Source organism: Parambassis ranga, chromosome 6 (genome assembly GCF_900634625.1).
Source record: "Parambassis ranga chromosome 6, fParRan2.1, whole genome shotgun sequence".
Classification (NCBI taxonomy): Eukaryota; Metazoa; Chordata; class Actinopteri; family Ambassidae; genus Parambassis; species Parambassis ranga.
This window is the reverse complement of record NC_041027.1, coordinates 7,372,551-7,388,272: the sequence shown is the minus strand read 5'-3', so window position 1 is coordinate 7,388,272 and position 15,722 is coordinate 7,372,551. Positions and strand designations below refer to the sequence as shown.

The 15,722-nt window shown below is 42.1% G+C and overlaps 1 protein-coding gene across 1 annotated transcript in view; it reads left to right on the top strand.

Moving 5' to 3' along the window:
- furinb (furin (paired basic amino acid cleaving enzyme) b) overlaps positions 1-14,332 on the top strand; it is a 76,772-nt gene extending 62,440 nt beyond the window's left edge. The window contains exons 8-16 of the mRNA XM_028407687.1: positions 290-462; positions 4,140-4,352; positions 6,040-6,140; positions 7,696-7,799; positions 8,984-9,101; positions 9,328-9,507; positions 9,669-9,796; positions 11,675-11,803; positions 12,396-14,332. Coding sequence (XP_028263488.1) covers positions 290-462; positions 4,140-4,352; positions 6,040-6,140; positions 7,696-7,799; positions 8,984-9,101; positions 9,328-9,507; positions 9,669-9,796; positions 11,675-11,803; positions 12,396-13,111 — 1,862 coding nt within the window. The 3' untranslated portion in view covers positions 13,112-14,332. The remainder of the gene's footprint in view (positions 1-289; positions 463-4,139; positions 4,353-6,039; positions 6,141-7,695; positions 7,800-8,983; positions 9,102-9,327; positions 9,508-9,668; positions 9,797-11,674; positions 11,804-12,395) is intronic.
- The last annotated feature ends 1,390 nt before the right edge of the window (positions 14,333-15,722 follow it).

Here is a 15,722-nt window from a genome sequence, read left to right as displayed (position 1 = left end):
CACTTACACTCATTAAAACTGGAACTCTGCTGTCTCTGGCTTTTTCTTTTTGTTTCATCGGTCTTCTGTTGTGTTTTTTTTTTTTCTTTTAGGGGCTTAAGGTAAAATAGGATGCGCTCCAACCGATCTCAGTCTGACAAGTTTTTATCATCTTATGTCCCTCAGGTTTTTGCAGCTATCTATCAGAGGATTTATATGGTTTTCCCCATCTGTCATCCTGTCAGTCATTCTTCACCCTTTCTCTCGTTTGATAGCCTGATCCTCACTGCGTTGTCTGCTCGTTTTGCAGGAGTTCGTATGTTGGACGGGGAGGTGACAGACGTGGTGGAGGCTCACTCTCTCAGCCTCAACCCTCAGCATATCCACATTTACAGTGCCAGCTGGGGTCCAGAGGATGACGGCAAGTCACTGGATGGCCCTGCCAAGCTGGCTAAAGAGGCTTTCCTCCAGGGAATCACCAAGGTCAGTCTTAGACTTTTAATTTACTAATAACTTCCATTACTTATTTATGGTAACACAATCAAACTCACATCAGCGCTTTGGAACCATAGATCAACATTTTGAGAGAAACTTAATCACTTTAGTGCTGAAAGTTGGTTGAATGAGAAGATTGATTTAGCCATTTAGCTTAGCTTAGCATAAACGCCAGAGACAGCGAGAAAAAAAGAAACCCACATCTCTCAGGTTCAGTAATTAACATGAGGTCTTTTGAAAGCTTTAGTGAAGATAAATGAGAGACTGTTACATTCGATCCTGTACTGGCTCATTGCTGCAAAATGTTAGTAGACTACAGTAACTATATATTATATATTATACAAACATGATGGCAGTGTTTGTCATGTTTATTTGTGTAATCTCTTTCACTGCCAACAGGGGAAGACAAAGTTTCCACTCATTTCATAAATGAAAAAGTGTAAAATTGATTTTTATGGGGAGACTTTCTCCCAATACTGTGTTAAAATCTGTTTCCTTTCACGCAGTACTCTCTACAATTATTAATTATTGGGACAACTGGTTGGAGGTTGAAACTGGTTGTAGGTCAAATCAATGGAAAAACAGACTTCAGAACAACACCGAGGCCAGTACATTTTTTTTAAAACAATACACACAGTGTTCACATATGAGCTTCAGAGGAGCTGGTAGGTGGATTTTGTTACCTTCCACAGAAACTAGGTTAGCTGTTCTTCACAGTCTTTAGTCTAAATTAAGCTAGCAGGCCGCTGGCTCCAGCTTCATACGTATTTACTGTACAGACATAAGAGTCGTATTGATCTTCTTATCTAACTCTCAGCAAGGAAGTGAAAGTGAAAAAATGCTGAACTACTTCTTTAAAAACTATGTACTGTATACACACAGCGGTTTCTCTCATGTCAGCGAAAAAAAGCCTGTTAGAAAGTATACTCTTGTTACATAAATAAAATAAAAATAAGGCATGCACATTTTCCCACTTATACAATATAACTGTATCAGTATTTAAGGAGAGATATTGGAAAGGACAAACTCAAGGTGAGATTGTTAATTGCCTGCCGTCTTCATCTTTTAGGCTCGGATGGAATAAAACAGTGTGACATATTATCTAAGTGTAATGCTCCCATTTTTCATGTGTCAGCATGCTACTTCAAAAGGCATTAGCAGAACAGCTCAAATGAAAAATGTGAGATGGGAGAAAATAGAAACAGCAGCAGTCGCTGATGAAGAACAATAGTTAGATTCAAAGGCAGCATTAATTGGCGTATAAATGAATGAAAGTGATTCATGTTTCACATCCCCACAATGTGAAATGCTCCACATATCACAGCACGATAGTGAGCAAAAAACTGCCTGACAGCAACACAACAGGAGCTCTGTGGTTCAGCGTGTTCTCCTGGCAGCCAGATAACCTTTCGCTCCGGAGTGTTAGTGTCTGGTCCCGTTACCTGCAGCAAAGGCAGAGTCGGGTCATAGATTGGGCCGGAAGGTGTAGGGCTATTATTTAGATTCTAGACTCTAGTGTTAGGATACAATTTGATTCCTATTGCTTCAAAATACACAGTAGAAGCATAGATCACCTGTGAAATGATGATATTGAAGACCATTAAGAAAATTAAATGTGTCATTCTTTTTTCTTTTTTTTTTAAATGCATTGAACAAGCTAATATAAAGTCTGTGTTCAGAACCAATTAAGCTCCCTTTGTACACTTATGAGCTCAACATTTCTCTGATTATTAATCATGTCAGAGAAGACAGCCTTGCACGGGCTGTGATAAGAAGGCGAATATTTCACTATATTTTATTTTGTCATCGCTGTGACACATTTTATTTAACAACCAGCCCAGACAGAAAACATACAAAAGCAGCATTTCCCATCAAATACTGGGACCTAAAACAGCTATTCTTTTTTTTTTGTTTTGTTTTGTTTTGTTTTGTTTTATCCAAAAAACAAGACTATAACACCAAAAGAAATGAATATACTGAGAATGTTTGTGTGAATGGGCACAAAGCGTGGTGTTAGACGTGCTGAATGGCACAAAGCAAACAAAGAAGAAAAGAGCTCCACTCGGATTGTGCAGTGGGAGACGCCTAAAGACACCAGACTCAGGTGCCACTGTTTGATTCTGATGGTCTGCTCCTACTACTTACTGCAGTATAGGACTCGTCAGCTGCACAAACCGTGTTCTGCAGAGAGAGGCTGGAGCTTACTCCAGCTGGTGCTGGACATGAGGAGAGACACACGCTGTGTAGGTTGCCGCTGCACCTACACCTACATTCTGTTTAGAATCACTAATTAACCTAACATGCATGCCACTAGACTGTAGGAGGGAGCCTGAAACCCACACAGAGAACACATGCAGAGAGCAAAGTCAAACCTAAGACGGTCTTACTGTGCTGCACCACTACGCTGAAACATACAGCCTGCAGAACTAGAACATATAGAGAGGATATATAGACAATCAGACAATCACAGTGGGTGATTTTTTTATTCAGCTTCTGACTGGTAACAGTTTGAATTATCCTGCTTTCTTTATGTGGGATGTGGAAAGACATCATCACCATATACTGTATATATTTCTTCACATATCCTGTGGTTTCTTTCTTTTATTCTTTCTGAATGTTTTTCACCCACTTGGTTTCAGCTGTAGGTGGGTAGATCATGTGCTTCCACGCTTTAATTAAAATATAAAACATGGTACAACTAATTAAAGCCAATTAAAAATAAGTACAACCTTAACAAAAGGACACTGAGGTGGATTTAGTCCCAGAGGCTGTTTTACAGCGCTGAGCGCAGCTGCCCCACTGTCCCTGTCTCCAGCAAGACCCTGGGGACAGTCAGCCTGAGCCGGTCAGCAGACCCTCAGTTATAATCTGCAACATACTGAAAGAAAGAAGGTCAGCAGTGTAGGAAGTAGGCCGACCAACCCTGTGCCTGAAAAATCTTGAAAATCAATTCTAAAGGCCAGAGGTAACCAGAAGAGGAAAGGCTGAACTTCAGAAAATGTGCGCAAATTACCTGCGAGCAGCTGCTGTGATTGGTAATAGCTAAAAGCAGCGCATCGATTTCTGAGGCTTTCCAGCAGGTGAAGAGTTACACTAATCTAATCAGCTGGAGACAAGTGCATAGAAAATGCTTTGTGTGTCTTGGAACAAACAAAGCAATTTAATCTGAGTAGTGTTCTTTGACTTGACAAAGGACGCTCTTTGTTACTCTGCTAAAATGACGGCTGAAATTTTAATCTGGGTCGTAAACCATTTGAAGTTTTCTGCCCTATTGTTGTCATCCCAACCAAAGTGGACTATGTCTCACATACTGTTTGTGTTTTAGGAGCTCAGTCTCTCTGCCAGATATCATGTTGTCATTTATCAGCCCTGAAATTATATTTGGCTTGAGTAAATTTGGTAATTACATTTCTTCTGTTTGTTATCTGATGTTCTGCGTGCAATAAGCCGCCTGACATTATGATGTATTAATAAGGGTTGTGCCTACAGCAGCGCAGTGTTTCTGAAAGAAAGCCCATAAATGACAAGTCAGTTAAGCAGCGAGACAAACGGCTTTGTCAAGGGCAATTTTTCACTTAAAGCAGCTCTTGTTTGTCTCTTTCTCTTAACCTCTTCTCTTTCTTGACTTCAAATATGTGAAGGTGTGTTTGTTTCTGTGCCAACAGGGACGCAGCGGACTGGGCTCCATCTTTGTCTGGGCCTCAGGTAACGGTGGAAGAGAACAGGACAACTGCAACTGTGACGGCTACACCAATAGCATCTACACCCTGTCCATCAGCAGCACCACACAATCCGGCAGCGTGCCGTGGTACAGCGAGCCCTGCTCCTCCACCCTCGCTACCACCTTCAGCTCCGGAAACCCAGGGGAGAAACAGATAGTGGGTGTATACACACAAACACACATGCTTTCAGATTTTTTCTCTGATTTTGTGTTTTTTTACTTTAGGAGGATTTTATGAAAAGAACTTTATCTCTGAGAGTTTATTCACATTAACATGGTGTCAAATCATAAATAGCCATCAAAGAAGCACAGTCACAAGCAAAGCTGACAAACACTGAGGGATGCTACATGCTTCCTTGAAGCGGCTTGTCAGCTGAAGAAAGACTTGCCTCAGGGACATGCAATAACATTAAACAACTATAAATCTGCTATTCCTTCCAAAACACACCAGAGGCATGCTGCAGGCGAGCAGATGCAGCTCATCAAATGGGTGAAATTGAAGTCATTTTAAAATATACAGCAGCACTCCTTTGTATCGTGCTTTTTGTCCGTGACTAGTATTTACATTCAAGTTTGTTTGATTTTTGTGTTTTGCAGCTTAAAATAGAGAAAAGAAATCCTGCAGGCAGCACGTTCGCCTGTCATCTCTTCAGGTTATATATGTTGTCCATAGGAGCCTCAGAGAAACCAGTGTGTGCTGCACTCCTTCTGCAAACCTTCCCAATGTTCTCACCTAGAAAGAACAAACGGTTGCAAAAATAAACACATTACCTCCAGTGTGGCAAAAAGAAATGTCCACTAATTGCCCTTCAAGGCAGCGTGCTGGATACGCTCCTATTATCAAAGAACGAGATTCAAAACATTGTCCCATTTTCTTCTGTCCTTTTATTTTTTCCTTTTTTTCTTTCTTTCATTCTTAAAAATGGGTTTTCAATAGTAAAACAGAGCAATTATAGGAGTGATTGTTGTTTTGTTCCTTGTTGTAATTTTGTAAATAATTGACTTGGCAATTATGTTTCAAAAGTAAAACCTCAAGGGGCACAGCTAACGGTCATTTCATTGTTCATTAATCCATTGATTTTTTTTCATTAAGTTATTCTTTTTTTGAAAAGAGTGATGCTGTTTGACTTGTTTTACTTTGTGCATAAAACCCACAAAACGTTACATTTCAACAGAAAAATCCTATTTTTAAAGTTGGTTATAGTTCCCAGATTACTCAGTCATTAAATCTACTGGCTTACCAATGAATTGTTTTACTCCTAAATATGTGAAATCTGTGTTGTTTTTTGTTCACTCCTGAAATCTAACAGGTGGCCTGTGCAGACACCTGCCCTCCCTTTGTTTACTCCTCTGACTCACGGACATTTTCCTGCAGATAATGGTCATTAGTGCCACAATCTGTCAGGCCAAAAGTTCAAAACCAAGATTCAGTCCCTAACCTTCACAGCCCGCCTTGCTTTTGGCTTTTTTGTCATTTCTGACGTGTCCTCGTCGTGACCCAGACGGGCCTCATTAGCTTTCTGGCATCGGCAGAGAGCAAGAGCAGAGGTGTACCTGGAGTGCTAACATACTCTGCCTCACCACCACCTGACCTTGCTGGGCTGATTTTGGCTGACATTCACTGCCCTGGCTGTGACCCACATTGGCAGCCATCCACAGACCTGAGACTGAACCTCCCTCCCTTTCTCAGACAGCAGGCAGAACTCCCATTGTCCCCGGGCCTCTTCTGTCTAACACTTCTCTCACCGTGAACTCCGCTCATGCTGATGTGGGAAACTCAGTGTGTCATGTGTCTGCTTTGGTATTTATGTGCACTTTTCTCTCTCTCTCCTCTTGTCTCCAAGGTGACCACAGACTTGAGGCAAAAATGCACAGACTCTCACACAGGGACCTCAGCCTCAGCACCACTGGCTGCTGGGATCATCGCTCTGGCTCTGGAGGCCAAGTGAGTGTGAAAGACAGACTCCCACTGTAACCACTGAGCTATTTTTGTAGTCGCTCTGCAGTCAGTGTGTTTTTACATCATGGACTCTTAGGTGTAAACATTTTTTTTATTTAATTTTATTGGAAACTTAATTAGCTTTGCTTCGCTGTGTGTGCACGCGTGCATTATGCACAGACACTTCTGGGACTGGGAGTCGGCATTGGCTTAAATCCCAGGCCAAAAATTCTTTCCACAGCAAATTAAGCTTTTGATAATCAGTTAATTAGCAAGACAAATCAGCAGCTGCAGCCCACACAGACATCTGATTACCTGTAGGACCGGCAGTGAAGATTTTAAACCAGAGAATGTGTCTCATTATCGCTCACTCAGGACTTCCAGGTGTCAGAATCCAAGTTTCTGTCAGCAGCTCTAATGTGTTTGCCATTATGGTGGTATCTGTAGTCAGATCTTGCAAGTGTTAAGTCAGTCTCATCAATTAGCAGTTCTCCGCTGTGCATAATTCTTCACATTAGCTGACAGGTTTCACATCAAATCCTGGTTTCTGTTCAGGTATGTGACCTCAGTTCATCTCAGCTCTGATATAACAAATGGGCAGATACTGGCTGAGCTCGCTTTTTCAGGATGTGGACTATCTCTCACTTTTAACACTAAACTGGTATTTCTCAGTGAGCAGCTGCCCCCCACCCCCGCCATAGCATGCTCCCCTCCTGACTGGCAGCTGTAATAACAGGGTAGCTGGTTTATCAGACTGGGACCACACTGGTATTCACAGAGATGGAATCATTTAATAGGCAGAGTGTTTTGGCTTTCTGGTGTTTTATTATTTTGCTCTTGGCTGAGGTGACATTGAGTGGATCTGGGGGATTTTGTCCATTAATAACACATGAGAGGATGTGAGATGTGAATGCTGATGCGGAGAGTGGCAGAGGTGATGCGCCTCACTGCAATTCAGTGTTTCTATTTCGGTTCAGCGTGGTGTAGCACTCAGTGATTCACAGTTTGATTATCTTAACCAGCGGAACTCTCTTTTTCCCTTTTCCTCCGACTGATGCTCACTACTGTGTCTATTCATACCTTTATATGAGAAATAAACTTTTCACTGGGATCCTAATGTGTGGAAAGTGACCGCATCCCGCAGTCCCAGACCTCATTAGAAACAATAATTACAGAGAAGTCTAGACATGGTCCTCCATGGTATTGTATCCACTCTTTTACTGTTTCCTGACCTTTCAACACAATAGGTTAGGATGTACCTTTTAATGTGCCTCTATTAAAACCTTTATGTGAGCTCATACCTTTGTTATAGTTGACTGGAACATCCCTCGGGGTTCTCAGTATAGTATTTCAAAATGTGTGGACAGATATGTGCTTAGATGGATCACATTCAGGTGTGTCTACAGTCTCCTGACCTTTTCTGCATCCCATAGTTCCTCACATTTCCTCCTGCTGTATTGTTGCACAGTTGAGCTCAGCATAATGTGCATAATGAGTAAAGCAATACCTCCAGCTATTACATGACAGAAAGTCAATAGGATTAACCTGTTTCTGTGTGCAGTATGAACCTGACCTGGAGGGACATGCAGCATCTGGTGGTGAAAACGTCCCAGCCCGGGCACCTCAGTGCCGGAGACTGGAAGACCAATGGAGTGGGACGCAGAGGTAGAGTGACTGATTACCATTACTAGTCCAAAACAAGCACAGATTGTGTCAACAGGTCTCATATTTGTCCCTAAATCCTGACATAGAACAAAACCTTTTGAGAGCACACAGAAAGTGTGAGTCTGAAAAAAAATCTTGTTTGTCATGATTCACAGTAGCATCACTTCAGACACATTTCTAAATTCCATATCCTCTGTTCTGCTTTGAGGACAAATCAGAAACCAGAAGGAAGTTATTTATATTTTATGGTTTCATGGTGAGATTCATAACGAGTTCCCTGGATTTACATTCATTTGTATATCATTAGTTTCTATTTTCCAGCCAGCCAATCAAAAAAAACATATTTGAATAAGTCATCAGCTTTCTATCAATCTCTCGCACTAATCGAAAGCGATCAAAAACAACATCCTCCTCACAAAGCCAGAGACCCACTTTGGAAAAACAAATCTGCTATTTCATGAACGTGTCATGTTTCGTGCCGCCCTTATTAAAAAAGCCGCATCCATCAAAGAAAAGTGCATTGCTTTACATGAAGACTGCTGGCTGGTAGCTGATTAGCTGCTTAGCGGCACCTAATTAAAAAGTGTGTAAACATACCTGCAAATGTCCATTTAGATGATAGTCCCAGCAACACACTGCCTCTCTGTGGATTGTAAGTTGCAGGATAAGTTTGTTTATTTTGTGCCTTATTCCCCTGCCAAGGCTCAGCCTGCCAGCTACTCTCAGTCAAACACAGACAGACACGTCTCTCCCGCCAGCTGAGATGTGAGGGAACTTATGATATTTACCAAGAGATTTTTTTCTCCTATTTACTTGTACATTTCTTAACATAGTATATTTACACACTAAGTCCAGTAGGTTTGGAGCATAGTGAACACTATGGTGCGTTAGGCCATACAGAAAGTGTCCACAGCAGCAGTGGAGCCATTTTTGGAGACATAATTGTGAATAGGATGACATATTTGTGCATGGCAGCCATCAACACATGTTCATGGGAAATGGAACTTGGCACATATCCTGATTTTCAGTGTAGTTAACAGAGGATGAAGGTCTCTAATTGGTGCCTGAGAGTTTCAACCATTTAAAAACATACATTTAAAAAGACGTTTAATTATTATTACAAATTTGATTTTTTTTATTCACTCCTTACCTCTCCATCTTGTTTTCTTTTCTTTCTTCAACAGTGAGTCATTCATACGGTTATGGGCTCCTGGATGCAGGTGCTATGGTGGCTTTGGCACAGAACTGGACAACAGTGGGGCCACAGCGCCAGTGCATTAACACAATGCTTGCAGAACCAAGGTTAGAAGGAGGACTGTGTGTGTGTGTGTAAACTACAGTAAGTTTTAGTGTCGTCACAGGCACTTACTGGTCTGGCTCTGTCACTCCTCTCAGCCTGATAGGTGTCACAGCATTCTCCTCGGAGCCTCAGCAGTTGCCTAAATTTGTAGCACCGCGCGATTGTTTGTGTCCATTTCTGCAGCCACACAACATTAAGCACTGTCCCCTCTGCTTGTCAAATCCACAGAGACATCGGCAACAAGCTGGTGTTCAGCAAGAACGTGGATGCCTGCTGGGGACGACCAGAGTATGTCAGTTCTCTGGAACACGTTCAGGCTCGCCTCACTCTCTCCCACAACCAGAGAGGAAAATTGGCCATTCATCTCGTCAGCCCACTGGGCACACGCTCCACCCTGCTGTTCCCCAGGTACACAGTAAAACACCGCTCGGCAGACGAGCCCTAACACCTAACACATTTCAATTTTAGTTACACAAAGATGCTCCCACGGGTTCACTCTCCAGAAAAACACTCTTTTGCATTCAAACACAGAAAAAAGAACAAACATGTTTCCTCCTTTTATTATTCAGGCCCAATGACTTCTCCTCTGAGGGATTCAATGACTGGGCCTTCATGACTACCCACTCATGGGATGAGGATCCTCAGGGAGAGTGGACCTTAGAAATAGAAAACGTAGCACCTAATGGACATGACTATGGTAAGTCCACTCATCATCATTAAGTGTTCAGCTCATCAGATCTACCCCGAACCAGCATTAACCTCCCCTCACTGACTCAGGTCCTGTTAAAAAAGCTTTTCAGTGTCTCGTTTTCTTGTTCCACACCTTCTCTAATGACTCCTGGCTTTGTTCAGTCTTGGCATTAGTGTGTCTCGAGAGATTCGATCACAAGTAAAATGCACCTGAAGCATATTCAACTAGTTCTTTTAGTACTGTGTATATAAATGTCTCCTGAGCCCCTGTTAATAATTATATAATAATAATTTTTATTTCAGAATTATCTACATCAGAGGTCGGCAACCCATGGCTCGGGAGCCGCGTGCTTTCATATTTCTGCTGTGGCTCATGTGGCTTATAGAGGGCGAGCTCATTTTTGAAATGCCATTCAATTTAAAGTTACTTTTTTTATTGATGTCATTTTTTTCATTCTAATAAGTATTTTTGCGTTTGAGGAGCTCTTGTGACATTAAAACAAAACCTTAATAAAACTATAATTTTGTGAAAATATGCATTGCGGCCGCATCCTGTGTGCGATATTTTGTATACAAACCTGTATTCAAAACATGGAATACCATTCACACATGAACATGAAAAAGCATTTGGAGTCCTGTTGATCTTTGGACCCTCATACTTGTAGGAGCAGGTTTTTTAAAATCATGAAATACATCAAAAGTAAACGTCACTTGAGCCTCAGAGATGAGAGCTCCCAATCCTGCAAGAAATTCAAAGTGACGTGTCATAGCCCTGAAATGGATACAATATGCTGTGCTGTGAAATTCAGGAGCAGAAATCACATTAACCAGGTGAAAGAAATGATCAATTTTCATATTCAGGTTGATAGTTGACTGCTGTACGGCACAGAGGAAATTTACTTTTTTCAAAATAACATAAAGTGGCGTTTTTGGTTAATATATAAAAAATAAACTATACATTAAGTGTTCTCTTCAATTTAGTGGTCAAATAGGTTTTTGTGTTACCTGTGTTTTATTCAGGGGTAAACAGGCCCAAATGGCTCTTTTAATGCTGAAGCTTGCTGACCCCTGAACTATATAAAAACATCAACTTTTCAGTAAAGTAAATATGACAGATTAACAGGACTTTCTCAATGTTATTGGCAGCTTTTGACAAAACTTTGAAGTTTGTTTTGGTGCCTGCAGCTGTTTTTCCTGCAGTCTTAATGCAGCAGCTGGATTTATGTGAGAGAGTTGTGTGCATTTGCACATGGCACAGTGGAACACATTGTGTTCAGAGGTTCATCACAGCTGTTTGGATCATTTTATTTCATTGTCAGTGATTCTGTTAACTGAAGTCAGTCATTTATGTTTGTTATATTTAGATTTCTTCACAGCTGCATATTGGCAGCACTGACATTATTGTGCATACGGATGATGTACATATAGAGTGGAGAGGTGAGATCAGTGGTTGCAGAGGGGGTCAGCAGTCAGATCTCAGAAACACATCTGCATTAAAGGCTGCTGGTCAGATGATTCAGTGCTATTCAGTAGCAGTAGTCAAAGCTTGAAATCTCAAAAATGTTATTCTTGCTGACATGTGGACTGTATTTTAGGTCAACAGGCAGCATGTTGTCAGGAAGAGTTGACACGTTGAGTCCTAGAGTTTTCCTGTGGCTTTTTTTACTCAGAGGGAAACCAGATATGAACTCTTCCTCTGCTGGTGTTGATCCTCCTCCTCTGTTGTGCATCACTTGTTTCCTCTCCTTCCACCTCCGTATTCTCTTCTCAGCCAGTTCACCCTGTTCCCTCTCAGAGAAGTGCTAAATTGGTGTTCTCTTAATATCTCTGCCCCCCCCCCCCCTCCTCCTCCTCCTCATCCACTTCTCGTCTCCTTTCCTCTCAGGTGTGTTGAGACAGTTCACTCTCATCCTGTGGGGTACTGGACCCAGAGTCGTCAATCCCTCGTCGCCTGACTTCCCACGCCCGTCCAACAACAGCTGCAAGACATTTGATGCGCAGCAGATCTGCATTGGTGAGATCAGTTGAGCTTCCGGTGACACACAAACTTTTAACAAGAGCCACTTGAGTTGAATGAGCTGATTAGTAGTGGAGGCACATAGTCACTGTTACAAAGCAGGCTGCAGGTCAGAGTGTGATGAAAAAACGGATGCTGTGAATACAGATACACTATAACAGTCCTCCTTAACTGTTTGTGCGTGTGTACACAATGGATATGCACATGTATCACATCAGAGAGTGGGTGGGGGAGATTAAAACTGCATCAACAATCATCAAGGAGGATGACTTCCTCAGTGAGGCACATGAGCTCTCTCCTTCCAGACCTTCCCTTTAATTATTCTAGACTTTTTAATAATTTAGATATAATCTATATTACAATAGTTACTTCAAGAACTCTGTTTCCATGTATTGCTATTCTGTCATCAACAAAAAGAAGCAATTTGAAGACATCATGTGAAATAGTCTCTTGATCTTTTATAGACCAAAAACACCTCCTAATCAAAGCAAATTCCCTGAAACAAAATACAGTACATATGCACCATTGGTTGATGGCATTTTTTATTGGACTGAACCTCACCCCACTTTCATCTCTTCTCCTCATTCAGAGTGCAGTCCTGGCTTCTCTCTCTTCCTCCAAGGCTGTGTGAAGTTGTGCCCGCCGGGCTTCACATCAGGTCTGCAGCTCCTTAACCTCTCTTTGGAGAACTGGGTGGACCTTTCCTCTGTCCAGGCCTGCCTGCCCTGCAACCCTGCCTGTCTCACCTGCTCTGGCACTGGACCTACAGACTGCCTGTCCTGCCCACCTCACAGCCACCTGGTCCTCACCTCCTGTCTGCACCAGAACCAGGTCCAGAGGAAATCCCCTCTCACAGGTGGACTCCAGGGCAATGGAGTGCAGCCAGAAGGGGGAATCCCAGCAGCAGCAGCAGCAGACCACAGCGGTGGAGAAACTGAGGAGCCACCAGAGCTCAGTGTTGCTCCGTCCAGTCCGCTGCCTGCCGTCGTGGCCGTTCTCAGCTGTGCCTTCATCCTGGCTGCCTTCGTCGGGGTCTTCCTTTTGCTGCAGATACGGTCAGGTGGCACTTTTTTGGGCTGGAGGACCAAACTGCCCTCTGGGCATTCAGAAACAAACGGAATGAGGGTGGGCTTTGGTTTTGGCTTCCGCCAGGGACGGGAGAGAAAGGCACGGATTTGCTACAAAGGGATCCCCACTGTGTGGGCAGACGAGGACGTGATCGCCTATGAGTCTGAATCAGACAGCGAGGAGGTGGACGGTCACGGTGAGAGGACAGCCTTTATTAAGACTCAGAGCTCAATCTAACTGAATCAGTATCTGACACCACGACATTTAGATCTGTGATACATGAAGGAGAGGCCTTACCGTCCCAGCAGCACCTCAGCCAAATTAATCAGTCACTCATTTGTTTTTATGTATTTATTTACAGTTGTTAATTTACAATGTGTGATTATTCCCTTTTTAGGTCAGGTGTATTTATTATGCATTTAATTTGTTGTTACCTTTTGAATGCTTAGCTTATTTTTTTTCTTTAACTACTGTCACTACTTCAGCTACTATTATGTGCTATTTTTTGTGCAAGTTATAATTCTGGGTATTCCAGAAAAATTGCACTCCCATGAAGATTGGGTAACAAAGCAGCCATGATACACTGCTCTTTTGTACAAATATAGGTCAAGCAGTGCAGCTCACATTTCCCATAACAACTCCAAGACTCACTTTTGTTAGAGCCTCCCTGATCAGACTAATCCTGTTGACATAACTGGAGTTTTCTGACATGACAAAGAGGCACAAGAAGCACAGGCAGACATTTTACACATTTTCAGAGTTAGAGTGAGTACAGGCTGTGAAGGGTTAAACTGACCCAGATGTTTTCGGAGTCCACCTTTAAGCTGTTAACTTTATCAAATCTGTATCTGATTTGTCCCTAATACCTGGCCATCAGTGCAGAGTCCTGATAAATAGCAGTTGTTATATGTTTTTTTTTAATCAGATTGCAGGGCTAGAGGTTATGAAGTCGACTGGATGTTCATTAATAATAAGAAAACTTTAAATTGAAGATTTCTGCAGTGCACTGGGACAGCATAATAAAACATCCCGCAGGCTGTTTGATAAGCAGGAGAGCTGTGGATGATGCTCTGTTTTCAATCAAACCACGGTGGGAAATTTGCAGCACAGCTGATACATCACTCACAAACTCTTACTCACTGACTTGTAAGAGCAACACTATGTTTTGAATGACATTAGCCCAGAGCTGCTTGGCTGACCTTTTGCAACATTGCCACACTTCATTGCTTCTGCTGGTAAGAAAAAAAAAGATAATTTTCTCATTATTTTCCCCACAGAGTGTTCTGTATATTGATTTTGGGAGCCCTCTTTAGGAACATCTCCATCAAGGTGAAGCTCCCTCCCATTGTTTCTTGTGTGAGCATCATCAATAAAACAGACATGCTTTATGTTCCTTTGTGGAGACTCTACACAAGTTCAATCAAAGCCTTTGGATCTAAAGGCCAGAATAGTAACAGTGAAGAAGGAGAGATATTGTATTGCATTTTCTATGTTTGTTTTATATCCTTTTTTATTTAACTGATAATGGTGTGTTAGTTTTGTGGAGATCAGTTTCATGCTGGAATAAACTGACTCTGGCTGTTGTATAGTATGACTGTCTGTGTTTTTCATTGCCAGACTTTAAAACTTTTATGCATTTTAAATTATTCCTCTGACACAGAAACAGCACCCAAGAGAGCAGATGGTTCATCACTTCTTCTTCTTCTTCTTCTTCATGGCCATATATCATTGTTTAAAGTGTGTTTTCTCCATGCTGGGTGTTGAGCTCTTACACTGTGCCAGCGTTTCCTCCTCCTGCTCTCTCCAGCTGCAGTGCTGCCAAGATGCCTTCAAGAGAAACTGTTTTCTCCAGCTCCAATATCTGTTTGCCCACCTTAAAAGTTTAAATGAATATAGATGGAGAGGGTTTGAATGCTTGCGGGAAAACAAACGCCTGCCTGTAGCAGCTTTGTTCATTAGCAGTTTTCCCTCCCTCCCTCCACTCTACAGAGGTGCAGGTAACTGGGTTCATGGGTGAAGGTACATTCATTCTGTGGTCCATAATTAGATCTGCCGGGAGAACTCGCTGCACAATTTCACTGCCCCTTCAGATGTGTCACGCTTTGCATTATAAATGCAGCATGTGTGAAAAGCAAAGTGTGAATTGGCTTGTGTTGTTAGAGAAAAAAAGTTTAAAAGGTTTTCTTCCCCTCAATTCACACCTTTCAACAAACATTTCATGTTTGTATGAGCAGTGTATTGATTTTCTTCCAGTGTGCCTTTTGCCTCGTCTTAATTAGCTGTCATGTGTTGTCCAATGCTGTCCATTAACTAGACCAGGCAACAAGAAATATATTGCATTAATTAAATACCAGCTCCACATCAGTTAATTTCACATGCAGATCAATCAGACGCTGAGCTTTCAGTTTCATTATTCCTGCATGTCACATATTATGTGTGTGTGCTGAACCTGATGCTGAAGGATAAAGTTAAAAGAGCAGCAGAGCCTGAGCGTCCCCAGACACACACACACACACACACACTGCTGCCACTTCTTTTTGTGTAGTGCACTGATCAGCTGTCTGTTTTTCATGTCCCGTCTCTCTGATTCTTTTTTTTTATGCACTGTGAACAAAGATACTTTACTTTTCATGTTTACAGACACCTTCCACACATTCGCCTCGCAGGGAAGTAAACTCACTGCTTCATGTGATTTGAACGCTTAGTTAAATGTCACGTTAACTCCTTAAAGAGTGAGACCAACCACTGGTTGGGTTTAAAAGGGCTGATGTCTCACTACACTCCTGGATGTGACAGCATTCCTGTAGGAAAGGGCTACACTTCTCATACAGACTCAACGTTGCCCCCT